The sequence below is a fragment of the Zerene cesonia genome, chromosome 10 (genome assembly GCF_012273895.1).
Source record: "Zerene cesonia ecotype Mississippi chromosome 10, Zerene_cesonia_1.1, whole genome shotgun sequence".
Lineage (NCBI taxonomy): Eukaryota > Metazoa > Arthropoda > Insecta > Lepidoptera > Pieridae > Zerene > Zerene cesonia.
In genome coordinates this window covers 5,097,098-5,116,834 of record NC_052111.1, presented here as the reverse complement: position 1 = coordinate 5,116,834, position 19,737 = coordinate 5,097,098, and the positions used below count along the sequence as shown (strand labels likewise).

Sequence of the window (19,737 nt, the reverse complement as noted above, 5' to 3'; positions counted from 1 at the left end):
AAAAGCTAATCTTGCACGGTATTATGTGACTTCGAGAAGTTTCTGCATGTAACGCTTATCTAGTGTTATATGTTATGTTGTAAAAATAAACAAAACTTCTCAACAATCATTGTTGTAACATTTATTCACCTCTAACAAGGAAGAATTATTATGATAAATATATAATTTTGTGACTGGTTTACCGTTTTCATTAGACGTGTTTTGTTTTCAATTATATCAATTAAAATACGTTAGCCTGTTTTTATATGGGGCACTAAAATTATTGTGACAAAATTCTATATATAGGTATTCATTTAATGCGTTTTATTTGAATTTTAACTAGAAATATGTGATGCTTTACGAGGTTTTTTTTTTTTTTTTTTTTTTATGTCATAGCGGGCAGCTGAGCTGGTGGTTCGCCAGATGTAAAGCGATCACCACCGCCCATAAACATTCGCAAAGGTGTAAGTCCCTCTGTGAATGCGCTGCCTGCTTTTATGGGGTAAGGGAAAAGGAAAGGATTAACGACTGGAAAGAAGGAATGGACTAGGACGGGTGAGGAAAAGGAAATGGGGTTTCGCGACGTTTCTACCGAAATAATCAAACTTTCTGTTTTGTTTTTTTTAATGTGAATAAAGTTATATTTTTTATGATAATAACACGTATAGGCATGATTAAAATATTTTATGTTAAAGCCCAAACCAGTAAATGTTATAGTTTCTCCGGTATCTTCTGTGTTTGGTTTAGCTGCTTCAAGTGCGTTCAAAATTAAGTCTTATTTAGTTAAATTTAGTCGTATTTTTCCACCCAGTTCCAAATGTTAAATGTCAGTACAATATCAGACGGATTATCTTTAAGTCTTGACTCTCCCACTTTCATTGGACATTGGCGCAGTCCCTCTGTTGGGTGAAGCCATTAACAAAGAGAAGAAGTGTCTCCGTAAATCCGTATCTGTGGTCTTTGTATAGTATTGTGTGCCTTAGGAGAGGCCTATGTCCAACAGTGGACGGAGAAAGGCTGAAGAGAGAGAGAGAAGAGAGGGTCTTTGTATATAGATAGAGGTAGGGGGCTCGTTCCTCTCTGATTAACATATTTTTTGGTGATGATTCATTGATATAAATTAATTAAAATAACAAATAAATACATATGCGCATTGATTGCTATCGATGATTTAATTCGTATAAATAAACTTTGATCAAGATAAAATTGATAACAAGAAATTGCAACATCATGTTTGTATTAAATTAAAACAAAAATGAAGCCAATTAACGCCAGGTAATATCGAAGCATTTCATTTTTCTTTATAATATTAAGTGTTCTATTATGAAAAATAAACGTAACATGCATATTGTTCATATATATACGAATAACTTTGTTCATTTCTCCTCCATTACTCCTCCAAGGTCAACTGAAAACTAAGATAAAAAGAGAAAGATTTAACCAGGCATTCAGGAATATCGTTACGCTGTCCAAGTTTACACCACAACATAAATTCAGAACGCTGTGCCAACTGGCAATCGTTCTTTATCCACAAACGCACTATACTGTACGTACACATTACCCATTCTATACACGTCTCGTTCAAACAACTTTCGTCCGAATTTGCTTTATATTGGCGGGGAATAAGATCAATGAACCTAAATTATGACATAAATACAGTGACGTTCTTAAAAAAAACATATATCCGTCCAGTTTTGTATCAACATTGTATGACAACAAACAAATATTCAAGAAAGTAATGTTCTAAAAATATAGCATACTAATAATATCCACATGACGCTTGCTTGCTTAAAAAAAATCTATTCATATTATAAGTCTTTCTAAGATATCTTTAAAGTTCAAAAACCTATTTAAAACTTTTCTAATGCTCGTTGTAACGAAGAAGAGATAACATGTAATAACAGTTTCTCATAGAATTATTCTATTAAACGAAGCGCTACCCCTTTCTTTATGAAATGACTTCATTTCCGCTCTCATGGCAAAAGCGCCTCAAATTATTTAATTTGCTCTTACTTGACAATTGTTATCCGCGTCCGGTAATTTAATACACGATAACCTCTCCCGTCAATAGAATAAAAGCACATTTACTAAAATCAGCAATAAGTAGGTACTTCGCTTGAGACAGTTATTCAAATTGCACGATTGATGTATAAATTTACTGATATTAAGCATATCCAGTAGAAATCGTAATCGATATTACACATGAAATAAATGCCTATAATAAGCAATCATTACATGCACAATTAATCCATTATTTCCATTAAGCAATGTAATCATTGACCTGAAACCGCTTTAGGAACATAAATATGTACATTGTACGTACCGCGTTCACATTTTATTTCTTTGTTCAGCAATTTTATTGCATTTCAGTTTTTTATTTGAGATGTTGATTTTTAAAACATATTATTAAAATTATCAATGTCAATTGACACTAACAATCGTATGACATTATTTACAAGCGTCAAGAAAAAATGTACCTACGTAACTTTCATCACTTCAGATAAAAGTGACTGTAAAAAGATTAATTACAATGTATACAGTGATACAAGTAATACTTTTATTGGTGACGATTATTTCCTTGTGTTTATTGTAGATAAATTAGATCGGAAAACGTTGTTCTCAGAAGTTTCCACTAATGTATGATAAGAAGGCTATGATAACTGGATAACTTAATTGCGCAAATGTTAAAAGATGCTGTCCAAAATTCGACTTAATTGAATCAGACGTTAAATCTATTTTATGACACTCTTATCTTTTAAGCGCATTTATAAATACTTATATCTTTAATCCACGTAGATATCCACGAAATAGCTTGTAAACTTTCAAAATAAATAATATACATTTCGTAATTTATGAAGTGCCTACGCTTGTCCTTTATCTGTCTGTAAGTTAACCGACACCTTATCTAGGTAAACATTTTCATGCTTGTTTTTCAACACGAGTTACCTAGATAAATACATCAATCCGTTTGTGGAAAACTATTTGACAATTGACATTGGTTGAAAGCATCCTTTCAAATCTTGGCAATTATTTATATAACACCAATAGTTAAATTATTTCTCTCTTATTTCAGCGACGCTTATTACCGCAACTGCGGGAACCTGCTACGGTTGGCCATCACCAACATTGTCATACCTACAGTCCGCTTCGAGCTTGATACCGACGACATCAGACGAGAGATCATGGATAGCGTCCATCATGATACTCTGCTCCGCACTAACTCCAATACCATCAGCATATTTCGCTGACCGTTTTGGAAGGAAAACAGCACTCCTACTCGGTGCGATACCATTTATACTCGGCTGGGTGCTGGTCATCGTAGCTAAATCCGTGGCCGTGCTCTATGTGGCTCGTATGTTCTCCGGCCTGGGCTATGGCATCGTGTATACGGTAGCACCGATGTACACGGGAGAAATCGCCACCAGTGAAGTCCGAGGAGCCCTCTCAACACTCATCACTCTAATGAATAAGGTATTCGTCAATATTTTCATTTTAGAAAACACTTGTGGCAGTAACATCACTTCAATTGGTTTACACAAGTGTTTAATTACAGGACAGACACGTAATAAATTACAAAGATGTGAATTTAAACTATTATTAAAAGCAAAGTGACATAATGAAGGCATGTATGTTTAAAATATACAGCACAGCCAAACTATCCTAAAATTTCATATATTTTACTTAAAGTCAAAACACCTTTTTCGTAAGAGTGTACTTATATACTAATCTGTATTGCTGAACACTATTCTATCATTTGTCTTATGTTTGTGTCAAGTTATTCCACTTATCTCCACGTATTGTCTTATACTCTGTTACAAAACCATTTCACGCTATATTTGCAGTGCACACGGCGCTGTAACTGTTATGAGTTTACAAAAGTGAATAAATAAGCGTTAGATGATTCACCATAATAAAAGTCAAGCAAGTCTAAAATGAGAATAAAATTTAAAGTGCAATTTAAATGACCAAATAATAGTTATTGCAACATTCTTTCGAAATATCTATCTAATAGGAGAATTTTTCTATTTCAGGTCGGAATTCTGTCTCAATTCTGCATCGGGCCATTCGTAACGATGCGAACTTTAGCTGCCATCAATTTGATCCTACCCATTACTTTCGTAATTACCTTCATCTTTCTGCCCGAATCGCCGTACTATTATTTGAAATTCGAACGCAGTGAAAGAGCAGAACGTGCTCTTAAGAATCTTCGCAGTGGAGATATCAGACTAGAATTAAAGAATATAGAAATCAATGTGCAAGAGGACATGAAAAATAGAGGCTCATGGGGCGACTTGCTTTCAGAGGCCACCTACAGAAAAGCATTGTGGATAAGCTTGGGTGTCTTTACCATTCAGCAACTATGCGGCAGTGCCGCAGTTATCGCTTACGCTCAAGGTATATTTGAAGCTACTGAAAGCCATATAGAGCCATACCAAGCATCCATTTACCTTGGATGTGTACAAGTGGCAACATGTTGCCTATCAGTGATTCTAGTAGACCGTGTTGGCAGAAAACCGCTCTTACTCCTCTCTGCGTTGGGAGTTGGGTTGATGAACGGCGTAATCGGAACATATTTCTACTTCTATTTGACCAATAAAGCGTCAGTCACTCATCTCCATTGGCTGCCCATTACGGCGCTTCTAATTTACATCGTGTGCTACGCCGTCGGGTTGTCAACGGTGCCCTACGTGATTATCGGAGAAATGTTCCCGACTAACGTTAAATTGTATGCCTCTTGCGTGGCTCACATCTACACTGGCATATCTATGTTCGCAGTTCAGAAACTCTTTCAGGTAATATTATTTATTACTTTACATCTGATTCTTGTCTGTTTTAATGCTTCAATCGTTTTGTCTTTAATCTAGTTTAAAATTTTAATGTGAACTCGTTTACGTAGAATTGAGCTCTATAGAACGCACTTTGACGTTTTATTGGTAAATTGGTATTTAATCTCTGAGGATAGCAATCCAATGTAATCGAAATATAAAGAAATCGATTCGATATATTATCGAAAATAAATAAAGAAGCTAACAAGTAAAAGAAACGGGCTAATAAAGAATTATCAAAATGGGTTCACTCAGTCGAAAGGTCTGAAGTAATGAAATATATTCGAATTTACACCCTTCTTTGTTTAAGCATATAGGATTGACTGTCTAATTTGCTTAGTCCAAAAAACCAATTTCAGAATTACTTAAATCAAACAGAACTATATATATGTTAAATAATATAAATCTTTTTGTAAGCTCTCCATAAGAAATTCTGTAATAAATTTCCAATAAATGTTTATGCTTATCATGTATAATTATCTACCATAACTGTCAACTATATACATGTTACGAATAATAATGCATTTTATACACATAATGGATAGTATAGATTATAGATATTATAAGAGTATTTATATTAGCTTTTGCCCGCAGCTTCGCACCTGTTTAATTCGGAGTTTTCTAATAGATGGTATTATACATATTAACCTTCCTCTTCAATCACCCTATCTATTAAAAAGAAACCATCAGAATCCGTTGCGTATTTAAAGATTTAAGCGTATATTAGGACATAGGGACACACAGAGAAAGCGACTTTGTTTTATACTATGTAGTGATAATATACATAGACTATAATTCGTAAATTTTCAATTTCAGGTAGTGGATGATGCCTTTGGTATTTACACAGTATTTTGGGGCTTCTCCGTGTTTTCCATACTCGGCCTGTTCTTCATGCTCGCGGTACTGCCCGAGACCAAGGGTAAATCCTTTGCGTGCATACAAGCCCAGCTAAGACGAGATGTCGCTCGCGACAACGCAAGCAAGCTGATGACTGTCGAGTATTAATTCGTTCGAATAAGCTTACATTAGGGATCAATTGAATCGAAACATAAGATATTAAATACTTAATTTTATTATAGTTTACATACGTAAAATGTAAAAATATCTACAGAATTCTACTTCAGATGATTAGTCTGTAGAGCGGTATGAGTGGAAGGACAGTAGGAATAAGGAGGGTTGGCGCCCCAGAGAAGGCGACATAGTCTTCGGGGTCATAATCTTTTGGCAACCCTCTCGTTGAGACAACGCTTGTGTATAGTCGCGCCGAATCCTTAGCCGTCCTCGTTTTATTCGGGCTCTTGAAGTCAACCAAGTAAAGACCAAAGCGGGACCTGCAAATGCATTTAAAAACATGACGAGTGAAATTATATCATGATTTGACTGACACGGAGTTTTATTTCTTATCTTTTTATCAATAACTGACCTATTTTCGTCTGTCTGAATTAAGGCTAATCAATAACAGATAAAAACACGCTGTAGACGTTATATTGTATCGAATAATAATATAATGTTATTTTAAGGTACATTGTATGATTACAATAGTCTGTTATGAAATTGTATACAAATAAACTTTGTATTACAACGTAAAGAATTACTTTGCTTTTTCTTAAATACTCAGCACTCCTTTTTATAAAATCGCTTTTTATATTCAAATACGAAGTAGGTAGCTACGTGTATTTTTTTTTTATTGGACATGTATGATTAAACAAATTTAATCAATAATAACATGCATAATTTCTCAATGTTTTTTTGCTACATAGAAAACGAAGGCGGGCAACGTGTTTTGGTTTTATCTTTGTAGTGTAATTATATATATATAGAACAATGTACTAAATGTATGAAATAATTTTATACATTTATAAAAACAACCGCACTACACAACATTGCCATATTGTTCAACTAAATTCCACCAACTTAATCAATTATGTAGAAGAATTTCAATTTAAAATGTAATTTCTTATTAAGAATGGAATTGCTGTTCCTTGACTCGATATAATAGCTAATAACGGTCATTACTTGCATTTTGATATAATAAGCAAGACTATGTAAAACTGAGGGAATGTTGTTTGTGTATTACGTGACATTCCAATAATAACTAAATATGAAACTAATGGCTGATCACGCAATATCTTTAATTTTATCTATGCGGTAACTTCAACGCCATTGAATAAAGCATACATATATACCATACTTACTTATACTTACAATTTACATATATGCACTTTTGAAACTTTATTAATCTATTCGTTTCGATGGAATTTATAAAAATGCAACATAATTTAAAAGCCCTGGTACAATTATGAAAATTTGTTTCTACTTTTCACAAGTAAGAAGCGCCAACGCAGTCAAGAAAGTAACATTTAATATCGTGAGATAAATGGCAGGAGCCCTTTTATAACTTTTATATGTACTCACACAAAACCATCATCCCACTCCCAATTGTCCATGAGACTCCACGCGAAGTATCCTTGCACATTACTCTTGTCTTCATGAATTGCGTGTAACAGAGCATTCAAGTAATGACAGTAGTACGTGACGCGAGCCTTGTCGTTGATACCGCTGTAGTCAGCGTATCCATTCTCAGTGACAATAATCGGGATGTTGTTGTATGTTTTAGTTATCCAAGCGAGGAGACGGCGGAAGCCGTATGGCACAACCTGAAATTGAAGGTCTTCATGACAATTTTTTTTGTAATTCTGTATGTATTTATCTTGTTGCTGCAATTCTAATTCTGGTTTTATCTCTGGCCTCAATGGGATCAAGCAACTTTATTAAAAGAAAGAGGCTTTAGCTGGAACTGCTACAAGAATGGTCTGATATTAAATTGCAGACAAATCGATTTATAAATAGAGGTTGATAGTTTAAATCGATCAGGGAGTGTCTAATCTATCTAAGTAAGTCTTTATGTGATTACATTTTATAATTAAACATTCAGTCATTTACAATCACCAATATAATTTCAATGTTGATTGAATTATTAAATGCAATTTCAATTTAATGCTTAATAAAAACCTATAAACCTAATTCGCTACTCAAATCAATGTGATAATGTTCTTACAGAAACAATCATTAAAAATAAATCGATTATTGTATTTTACATATTTCACATAAGGTATTTTGCTATCAAACAAAAACAGCAACTGGTTGTTCGGGGAAATCTTAATAAAAAACATGGCAATCGTACAACCATCAAATTATAAAGTCTTGGTAATAAGTGGAATAACAGTTAAACATTTTATCTATAATATTATGACCTTTAATCTGAAGTGAATGATTTTTACGACAAATTTTCCCATATTTAGCTTACATGATTCACTTGTGGTTTACCCGAGACCCGGACAGTTGGCATAATTGTAGTAAAGATTTATGCAAAAAGTTAATAGCGACACCACATTCGTAATTACCTGCGATATATCTTAGCAAATTATGAATAATAATTCTAGGTCTCAATATTTATTAAATCGCATAGTTGGCAAAATTTAAAGAGAGGCAATGGCCGAGGCAAAATAGCTAACTAACTTTTACACTTACATATAAAACAGATTATATCTCGCTTGCGCGCTTACACGACTAGGGGGAATTACCTGAATTTCGTGTTATTATTTCTAATATCTTTTTTAAATCATCAATACCCAATAAGTTTTTTATACACATTAATTCTAATTGTATATTATGCATTTTGCGTTATATGTATAATGATAACCTCACCTTTAACCAACTTGACGAAGACATTGATGGCCAGTTTGAATCTTGAACGCGAACTATACCGACATCATTTTCATGAGATGGGATTTGTCCCACTTCGCCTTCCGCCATGCTTAAGAGATACGTAGTATAATGGTTAAGTCCAAAGAAATCCGCCGTACCCTTTATAAATTCGACTTCTTCAGGAGTAAATTTGGGTAATCGGGAGCGAGAATAGTTCTGCTGACGGCTCTTCTCGTCTACTAGTTTAATTAATTCTGGAGGATAATTTCCTTCACTCGAGTATATTGGGTGCGCGTACCAACCCACCTACATGAAACGTTGGTGATGTAAGTACAATTGACAATTTTTTTCTTTTGTGTATGAACTACAAATGAACTAATGGAACAATTATTATACAGTCGTTTTAATTATATTTAAAATTTATATATTTGAATTTTTCAATAGCCATATTTACTCCTTCATACTTTAATCTAGTTGACTAACAATTCCTCCTAAAAGATAATGTTAATCATATCCCACTCACATAATTGTCACAAGCTGATAATGAAACTGTTTGTGCTTGTCTATCGCAAATTAAAAATATCTATTGATGAGTAAAAATTATTATTTACCACTTACAGTTACTAAATCGTATTTTATAAGTAATAAAATATTATCTTTATATTTTTATATTATGACCGTATTCATTATAAACTGAGTTTACAACCTATCCGCAATTATTAAATAAAACATAAATATTTGTTTCTTACGTGAGTTCTCAAATACAATTCAGCGGCTTTCATATCACTCGTAGAATTCGTTTTCGGTTCAGCCCAATTAGAGTCTAGAGACATTCCAATCTTGCCTAAAAACATATAAACAAGGACATTATAAAATCACATAATAACATTCTATAAGGTCATATATTGTCTACTTAATGCTATTTTTTATTAGTTTATTATTATCATTGTCAATAACTGCTTGCAACGCGGTGTCAAACCAGTTTTATTGAAATAGCGGAAATTTTTTACCCGACTAAACATAGAGATATGTATTTATAAATTCTTACCTCCGTACACAGGTCGGTATTGTCTGTTGAATAAGTGGTATACGTTGGCATGAGCTTTCAAAAGATTGTGCGTGCAAAGATACTCAGCAATGCCATGTCTGTTGATCGCCGGTGCCCTGTATGTCCCACCGTAACCTTCTAAACAAGTCTGCATCGGCTCATTGAAAGTCACCCAGTACTTAACCTTATCAGCAAAGTTCTCAAACAAAACGTTAGCGTAGTCCGTGTAATAGTCGACAATGTGGGCGTTTGTCCATCCTCCAATATCTTGAAGTCGCTGTGGGAGATCCCAATGATATATCGTTACCATTGGGGTAATTTTATACTTCTCGAGTTCGTTTATAAGATTACGATAATACTGTATGCCGAGGCTGTTCACACCGTTCGCTAGACCGTTTGGTAATATCCTGGGCCAGGAAATAGAAAAACGATAAATGTCAACTCCCAGTTCATGTATCATCTCTGCGTCCCGTTTGTATAAATGGTACGAATCAGCAGCGACGGCAGGAGTTGATCTATCTCTTACGAAGCTTCGATTTGTCCGCACTAAATGATCCCATATACTTTCAGTCTTGCCTAAACAAACAAATAACATATAATGAGAACTAGAGTCATCGCATAAAATCAGGTTCCTGTTCGTGTTTCATCACGCTACATGGTGTCCAGTCTTAAATGCCATGCTAAGAACTCAATTTTTTATACGAATTCATTTATTTTTCTCGTTAAATTATTTTCTTAATAGTTAATATTGATAATAATATTTTATTAAATGAATTTGCATTTAATTAAAATAAAGAGAACTATTCAAATCTCACAATTGCATGTCAAGCGACGATAATATTCTATCCAACTAAACGCAAATGTTTGCAAGGATGGATGTTTGTTGTTCTTTTCAAGAAAAAGTTACTGAATTATTTTAGATTAAGTTTGATATACAGATGCCTGTGTACTTGGCGAATAGAGCCGCGACTGACACTTGTTTCTTTCATTTTGTCGTTAGAAAGAAAATCCTTGGAACCTTTACAATAACAAAAAAGGGGTGGTTTTATTACAACTTATAATTTTAGTAGTCAATATATTCCATAGTTTTATTTGTTTAACATATATTATACGCGGTGACCCATCCGTTATTCATAAACTCCTAAAAGTGATATAAATTAGGTATATTTTGTTCATAATTCAAACTTTAACTCCACATCTAATAAACATAACTTTTTAATATAGAAAAATACATCTTAAAAATATCAAACAAATATAAAGATGCACTTATGAAATATATGTAATTACCATCTTCATTCCAGGCACCCTCTATTTGGATAGCAGCAGTGGAAACTCCAAAGACGAAATTTTTTGGAAAGGTATAGTTTGACTTCGGCCCACCAGAAAAATTTGTCGTCTCACCATAACTGCAAAAAAATATCTGAATGAAGCAGCTGAATAAAAGAAATTTAGGAAAATTCGTATTACACTGAATTTTGAAAAGAAATTAGCAATACTTGGCTATTTATTTTTTACTTTTACAATACGACATCGGTAACAAAATGTACAGCTGAGTATGTTATGAGTTTTGAAAATATCATTGGAAATTTAAAAAATTGAGAACTTCATTAGATCAAGCAAACGATTTTCTGCAAATACCTACTTACTACTACTACTAGTACTGCAGATCGCAAATAAGAGAAGTTCAGATTTCAAATAATCGAAGCTTAATTTTTTCTTCTTTTATTTATACAACGGCTATTGTCTTCATATCATATTTACCAAAACGAGTTATTTGTTTCATTATATTGTATCTTTTTCACATAGTCAAGATGCATTGTTTTATAATAAACAACAAATGTGTACATGGTATATTACAATGATGAGGGTATCAATTAACTATTTATTTCTTGACACATCACGGTCTCGTATTGGTAATGCCCTTGACTTACGAGTTTGAGCATGGCTGTTAGCATGTAAATAAAAAATTGTAATACATGTGATAGATGTATGACGATGTATTATTCATTTTTGACGCACAAGTCTCATGTATTTGAAAAAATCCGGGTGAGGCCGGCAAGCTAGCTAATGTTTTACTAGACTATATTATTTTTTTATTATTATCCAAATCCTAACAAAAACTGATCTAATAAACAAAAAATCATTGAATTCCTGTCAACCGTATTTGCTTCACTAAACAAAGTTAAAAAACATAGGTACCTGTAATGTAAGTAATTAAAAAGCCTTAACGTGTACTGCGTAACAGAGGTAGGCTAAAGAATTAAACAATAAATTAAACTAGTTAGATACCTTTATACTAATCTACATTTGAGATTTGATCCTGTAACCTTTGTATGATTTTTCTTAATATGTGGTACTACATACTATTTGTCTGATTTCTCACATAAACTTATTTTTACACGCTTTTTATTAGCTTCACCTGTATGTTTGTATGTTTGTTTGTTTGTATGTTTGTTTGTATGTTTGTTTGTAACCGACTTCTTTGGGCGCGATTTTGACCCACTTTAAACGGCCAGATTTCGTTCAAACTCTGTAGATTTATTGAGGACCGATGACAATACACTAATTTGATAAAATTATTCCATTTTTCAAAGCGTGTTTTTTAGTTTTTTTAAACTATTATTTTTAATAATAAAAAATTAATCCAATACATAAAACATAACAATAATAATAAATTTTCGCTACATAACCAACATAGACTCTACTGAATTGCTTTCCACGATTTTTTAACTATTTCCCATGTAATAATGCTATAGCAACAAATGTGATATAAATTATTACTATAGCAAGCACTTCCGATTAAACATGTTTAAAATGTATTTAATTTGAGCAAAAATACCATAATGTCCTCGATTTATTAATTGCTTTTAAAAGAATATTGATACAAGTGAGTCTAAATAATTACTTCATGCGCAAATATCTATTGTTCGTAATAATTATTGAAAATCACTTATATCTTATTTAATAAAGAAGCATTATCCAGTGAAAGAGAATATATGTAAGTCAATATTTTTTGGAAACTTCGTATTGAAATAATACGAAGTTTCCAAAAAATATCAAAATGACACTGTTATTTATATTTAAATCAATATGTATTTGAAATTTGTGGACATCAATCGATCAAGTTCATATATTTTTAGTGTTTCATTTGAACATTTATGATCGAAGTGATTGCAAAACTCAATTAAAACGGGGATTTTCTATCGTACTTTAAAAGTGACAGCATAAATTATAAGGCGCACGCGTAATATAACAGTGTATGTTATAAGTAACATTCATAGGGAAATCCTTCGACTGTCACCTGAACATTTACGGAAAAGCAAACACGCAGACCATAAGGTTAACGTAATACAAACACAAGCAAATAAATAACGGCTTTCTATTGCAACATGATAAGGATAAAAGTTGCTTGCTCAACAGTGGCCTTAGTTGCTATAAACTTTATTGCACCTTGCTCTCGTGATCAATTTAAAACCTTTTGCCATTGACACACGAATTAATTAACCGCGTTTTTATAATTATTGCATATTTACTTTTATCTCTATTGCTCTACATTTTATTTAAACAACACTGTACTGCAAATTTTTGTTGTATCGAAACGTTTCAGTAACAAGCAATGGCTTTGCTATAAATAGACCTGTAATAAAAATATAATAAACAATAGCAACATTAAACAAGTCGCTAAATACTGTTTAATCCTTTTAAGATAACGTATGATTGCACGTTTGCATTGTTCTGTATAAATAAAATTCAAATAATATTTCTGACTCAAATTGAAATGCATCAAATAACAGAACTGTTTGGGATCTAGTATATTTGGTTATAGCACATGTTGCAGTTTTATGTATTCTCTGGCTATTATTTTTTATCTATACCTATAAACACCAATATTTCATAACAAATGCAAAATTTCCAATGAGAAGACCGCACTGATAAAAAAATGTGAAGTCCAGTGTCCCTTTGTGGGGTATGGGGTAAATTATATATTGTGTTAAACTGATCGTTTTTCTTTATGGACAAGAAGGTTTTTGTGAGTCCCCGGGAAACATACACAGGCCCCCTTGATCCACACACGCATGTTCACCACCCAACAAATCATTTTTTTGTTTCTCCTCACAATTCAATCATATGACAGTAAACACACATAAAGAAAGAATTATCAAACGGATATATTATTTGGATTATTAAAAATAGTTTACTTATAAATTATTATTCTTTCGTATTAGTTAACACGTAGATAGCCGAGTCAAGGGTGCGACGAAAATACGTCATATTTGATCAATTGTAACTCGCCTTATTGTTTGTAGCCCATTTATTTCAAAATTGTTTAGCATAACCATATTAAAACAAATTTACTACACAAGTATAGTATTTTGTTTATATATAACATTAACTAATCATTTAAATATAAAGGTCAATGACTTCTAGCAAAAACTCAAATTTGTTAAACTTTAACCTCTATTAAAATTAGGTCCCCTCTCCGTTTTTGCCGATTTATGTGGTACCCTTACCCTTGCTACTTTGAATAGGTAAAAAATTAGTTGTCCCTTATATTCAATTGATGACCTATTTGATTAAGTACTTCAGGGAGTTTTATCTACTCATATCGTGTTTTACAAATCATTTCTCGTTTACAATTTTATTTATTGTTTAGACTGTACGAAGATTAACCATATGATATCAGTGAATCAAAATTATAACTCGCTCTATAACAATATTGAATACATTTTAAAACATCATTAACACAAATACACAAATCCATTTTTAAATGAAGTTAATGCAACAGCTGACAACTACTCAAAAACTAATTGAATACGTAAATATTAATATATTAATAGAGCATGTTAAATAGAATGTATAGTGTAAGTATACCTTAGTAATGGCACAGATAACATATACAAATATAGTATTATTTTATCTGTGATATTGCTATACTAGGCAACAGTGTCCCGTTTTATCCTTGAGGTACGTACGGAACCCTAACAACTGTATTCTAAAATTCGTACGATATGTAAAATATTTATTAATTCCTGCTTCAAAATTACCTAATAACCTACTAATATTATAAAAGTGAAAGTACGAATGGATGGATGGATCTTTGTTACTCTTACGCGCAAAAACCACTGAACGGATTTTGACGGTGCTCGACAGTGCTGTAGGTTATATCCTAGAATAATATATAAGCCTTAGAAATATTCGTTCTTGCCCGAAGCACAGCCATTACACAATATCTAACTATACAAATATTAAATCTGCAATTACACTTGTAATATGAATTGTGCCGTTATGACGATTTAAATTTTAGGAACAGAATAATAAGTACAATTACTTTAGGTTATAAAAAGAAATTGTATTTTAAGTAAAAAGTTTATGTAAATAAAAATACAAATGTTATCATGTCGTTTAACCGAAGTAAATATATGTTTTTTTTTTATTAAATCCAATTACCTAAAATATCTGTATAATTAAGTTACAAATATTAATTATTAGTTATATGGTAATACTTTGTTGAAATTATTACAATGTTACATATTCAATACACGTTCATATTTCGTGTTGAAATATAAAATGATAAATGTTACCTACATTTGTATATGTATCTATATCTCTGAGATAATATTATCCTCTAAACTTATCTCAAGTTTTACTGCCATAAATAATATATAATACTCAAATTTTCTACCTGCACAAAGGAGGTATTTTAAAAACATACAAAAAATACAAAACAATTCATTAATAATTCAGTTTTGTATTAGTTGTAGAAAGAACGAGTTCTGAACAGTTCAATAAATATGTGATAACTTACCAAATATTATTTAAAACAGCAACAAATAAAATAAACTTAATCATTTTAATTAATAACACACCTACGATAAATAATTAATTTCTGAATAAAATATCACTTTAAATATCACACTTATTAATACATATACTATGTTGAGTGCATTGCTACGGATACCAGTTTAATTAGATTTGTTCAAAATGCAGTGACGGTATACTGAAGGTTGGCAAGGAAGCGTGCAATACGCACACTTAACAAACGCGCACTGCACGATGAAATATTACTTCGGAATAGTATCGGTGCAACTCATTCCGCAGACACACTGCAGGATTGAGAGCGATCCTTGCTATATAATCATAACGTCTCGCTGCCAGCTCAATGGCAGATAACCAAATTGAATCTTAGTAGATACCTACTCGCGGCAAAGGTGCATGAATGTTTAGACAGATACCATATCATATCGATTTGTTCATTATTCAAATCATGTATTCTACAACAGAAAAGCGATTAGAGTTTTACTTATTTCGTTTCACTTATCAAACATTCAAGGATGTAGAAGATTAAGTTGACATCACCTGCCAATATATGTATATTTAAATTGTTCGAACAACCGCTTGTTTAAATGTTATTGATATTTAAAAAAAATTATAGATGCATACAAAATATTTGTAAAAAGTTCATTTTACTTTTTATTGTTTCTGAAATAGTTAGTTTTCCTAAATTGAATTCAAATAAAATTAAAAAAATCCCCGATCTTATTTCGGGTTGTCAGCCATTGTTGTATAACATTTTCATATCCAAAGAGAGAACAGTGAAAAAATATTTATCAATCCATCTTTAACTGGATTTTCATCAAGCACATCTAAGGAGCACCGCTAGGGTACAGTGATTTAAAAAAATCTCATCGAAATTGGTCCTCAAAATCTCATCGGTATGAGCAATGATGTCACACACACTTAGACGGACAAACGCACGAAAAACGATTCTAATACTTAATATATTAGGTAAGTACAAATTTTGTAAGCTTTATTAAAATTTTGCAGTTTAGTTGGTTACGTATTTTAAAACATCACTTATAAACTTTTTGTGCATGTTGTTTCTATATGAACAGGTTCCTATCATCTTGTTTTACTTCAAGCAATCATAACGTAATATTCCAAAATGTTCCAATTCGAATTATGAAATCATGTTATATTTTCAAATATAAAAACAGACATTAAATAAATAATTAATATACAATAAATTGATAAAAAAAGTCAATCAATATAAGTATTATAACTTTGTGAGTACTGCAATAATTGTACCCGTAAAAAAATAAAGCACTGGTCAATTCCATTGAAACTTGTACCAAATTAAAATTGAACAGTGATGGTATCCAAAATTTTTTTTCTTTTCTAGCTACAAATTATGTCCCTTGATTTTAGCACGAGGCAAGGCATACGTGCTGATTGAAGGTTCGGCTCGGTTCGGATTCGACTCGATTCCCAAGAAAGGAAGAAAAGCTTCGTTGCAAGTATATCAACGTAATATTCGCAGGTACAGGACACCTCTTCTAACTACTATCTGACACACATAAAACCATTTTAAAATAAACTGAAAGAATTTGCATCAATTATTAGAATTTTAACGTTTCTGCCATTGAAAATATAATGGTCCCCGCACAGACGTAGTCAATCATTGCTTCTGGACTGAAAATTTTTGTAACGTAATTGTTAAAATAAGCAAACAATAAAATAATTAGACATGGAAACCGTCAGCTACAGATCCGTTACTGGGTTGAGCTGTGATGACCTTCTAAGAACGTAAATAAAAATCAATAATTTTATTGTCACTTATTGGTAACAATCTCATAAAAAACTATTGTAAAGGTTATAGAATAATATAACCTCTAATAATATTCATTTAGCTATTTACTATTAGACCCTATATTTATTTTATATTAATATTTTATAGTATTTTCCTATTTACTTTTACAATTGAAATGCCTTAGTTTTCCTTGTGGCTTTTACACATGAGATGAAGTGTTATAAGTACACAATGAAATAGTTGTTAATTATTTCAGAATATCCTCAACTAAATCATCATTTCCAATAAGTATACAATCTCTACTTTACGTATTCTCGGGTTTCAAGAACAAATACTTCATATACTGAGAACAAGAATTAGAAATTAATAACAATATAGGTTACATATATTGTTGGGTTGGGACTTAGTTTGGAGTAAATTTTGAAATTCAAATGCAATATATTAATATTATTGCATAATACAAAAACATCATCTGAGCAGTTTAGACGAAGGAATGCTAAGCGCATTAATCTATGCATTTTTATTTACCGTAACGGTTACCTTGACATACAACGCAGATATTTACATTGAACAAAAAATAATAGCGTTGTCAACATGATTCATTTGCAACCAACAGATCATAACGCCAAAAGAAACAAATAAGATTCTATAATCTATACATATAATAAGACAGTAACCAGACATTTCTGTACAATTCACAATTCTATCATATGCTTATCAAAAGTAAATAACGTAAAAACTACTGAGTTAATTCGAATAAAATTTCCATGGAGATTCACAGAGTGAACGATAACGCAATTGTGGGCATTGGAGGTTTAGAGGGTGGCTGTAAGAATTCCAACAAGTTCCCGTGACCCCTTCACCAATGCGACTAGAACACACACAGTGCTGTTTTAGTAGATAGGAATCCGCCATTACCCAACGCTTCTTCTATGGGGCCAGGGGAATCTTTGCAAGATTTCTCCACTATAAAAAGGATAAATAGTTTACGAGATATATGCATATAAATTAGGTTGCCTCTACTTGGACATATTATATCCACAATATATAAAACTAGCTGTTCCCTCGGCTTCGCCAGTGGTACATATATATAGGTTATGTCACTGAGTTAAGTTGCAACATTCAAATGGTGATATAATTTTTGCAATCGGTCCATAATTTTTCGAGTGAGAGCATTAAAAACATACTTACATTCATATTTTTCCTCCTTATAATAATAGTGTAGATATTAGATACACACTTCTATTCACTTAACATCTTTTATAATATGATTATCTTGTATTACATATTTGACAAATCAAACATCTTACAAGTGGGAAAACCTAAATTAAATTGGAATTCACATTTAAACAAGGCTGTGTTTAATTTAGGCCAGTATTAATTAGACGAAAGTCAAAGTATTGTAAACGTGATTTATAAGTTATTTTATGTAACCCGTAATAAAAGCGTGGTAATTACAGAGTTGAGTAAAATAATTTTATTGCAGTTAAAAAGACCTAATAAACAATTAATAATTATTAATTATTGTGTAACATGACGATAAGTGCTACAATCAAAAACAATAGTTTTATGAAGCAAGTAGGTACGTATCTAATCTTTTTAATGCATCTTCTTTAAAAGAGGTTTGTATTGGAGACTCAAAATGCAATATTAAATATTTACCGTGCTAAACATGAAGTGTTGATTAAGAAAAGAGAACATAACAACATTTCCAAAAATATATGACATGATTTATCTGATTAACAAAGGTCAGATAAGGACTCGATTGTTTAGCGCTTAAAAATAAAATAAATATTTGTAGTCTCCTTGCATTTAAAGTAACTATGTACACTTATTACGAGTACCTGGTAAAAACAAATATAAATAGACTGAATAATACATTGCCGTTCAACAAGCTGATGCTTTTTGCTTCGGAAATGGAGCTGCACTTACCAGAAAGAACTGGTTCTTTATACCACCTAAATTTTCCTTAAATATATTGCATTACCTGTGTACGTATTATCTAATATATAAAATTCTCGTGTCACAGTTTTCGTTGCCATACTCGTCCGAAACGGCTTGACCGATTCTTATGAAATTTTGTGTGCATATCGAGTATGTTTGAGAATCGGCTAACATCTATTTTTCATACCTCTAAATGATCAGAGTAAGGCAGAACAGCGTTTGCCGGGTGCAGCTAGTAATATATACTTTTTTTTTTGTGTTTATCTTTATAAGACATAATAGGACGAAAAATGCAATTTTGTACGAAAAACCTGTGTAAACATAACATCGGTACGAACACTACGTTTCAGTTAAATTCATCTTATTGTATTTCACATGACACATTACAAAAGTTCGTAATATAAAAATTACAAGGTGGAAGTTAATAAAAGGAAATAAAACATTAGCTATTGATATAAAACTAGTTTTAATTTCAAATATGCACCTCGGCTAATTCATTGTCGTGAGTTCCGCATGTAAATTGTTATCCATAGTATCATTAAAACTAAATATTAAGTCAATCAATCATTATTAATCTTTAAGATTCTGCATATTATTACAATATGTAGTTAATAATACCTTTGTAGTACCTATCTATATAGAGA

The 19,737-nt window shown here is 31.8% G+C and overlaps 2 protein-coding genes across 2 annotated transcripts in view; one reads left to right on the top strand and one right to left on the bottom strand.

Annotated features, from left to right (window-relative positions):
* LOC119829568 (facilitated trehalose transporter Tret1-like) overlaps positions 1-6,189 on the top strand; it is a 12,028-nt gene extending 5,839 nt beyond the window's left edge. Inside the window, exons 2-4 of the mRNA XM_038352138.1 lie at positions 3,053-3,450; positions 4,011-4,772; positions 5,622-6,189. Of these exons, the coding sequence (XP_038208066.1) occupies positions 3,053-3,450; positions 4,011-4,772; positions 5,622-5,810 (1,349 nt within the window). The 3' untranslated portion in view covers positions 5,811-6,189. The remainder of the gene's footprint in view (positions 1-3,052; positions 3,451-4,010; positions 4,773-5,621) is intronic.
* On the bottom strand, positions 5,864-15,683 carry LOC119829567 (myrosinase 1-like). The gene is made up of 7 exons (XM_038352137.1): positions 15,368-15,683; positions 10,849-10,967; positions 9,562-10,137; positions 9,263-9,357; positions 8,514-8,819; positions 7,221-7,462; positions 5,864-6,136 (listed from the first exon to the last, which is right to left on the bottom strand). The coding sequence occupies exons 1-7, from the start codon at positions 15,409-15,411 to the stop codon at positions 5,926-5,928; spliced, it is 1,593 nt and encodes a 530-aa protein (XP_038208065.1). The 5' UTR covers positions 15,412-15,683; the 3' UTR covers positions 5,864-5,925.
* Positions 15,684-19,737: the final 4,054 nt, after the last annotated feature.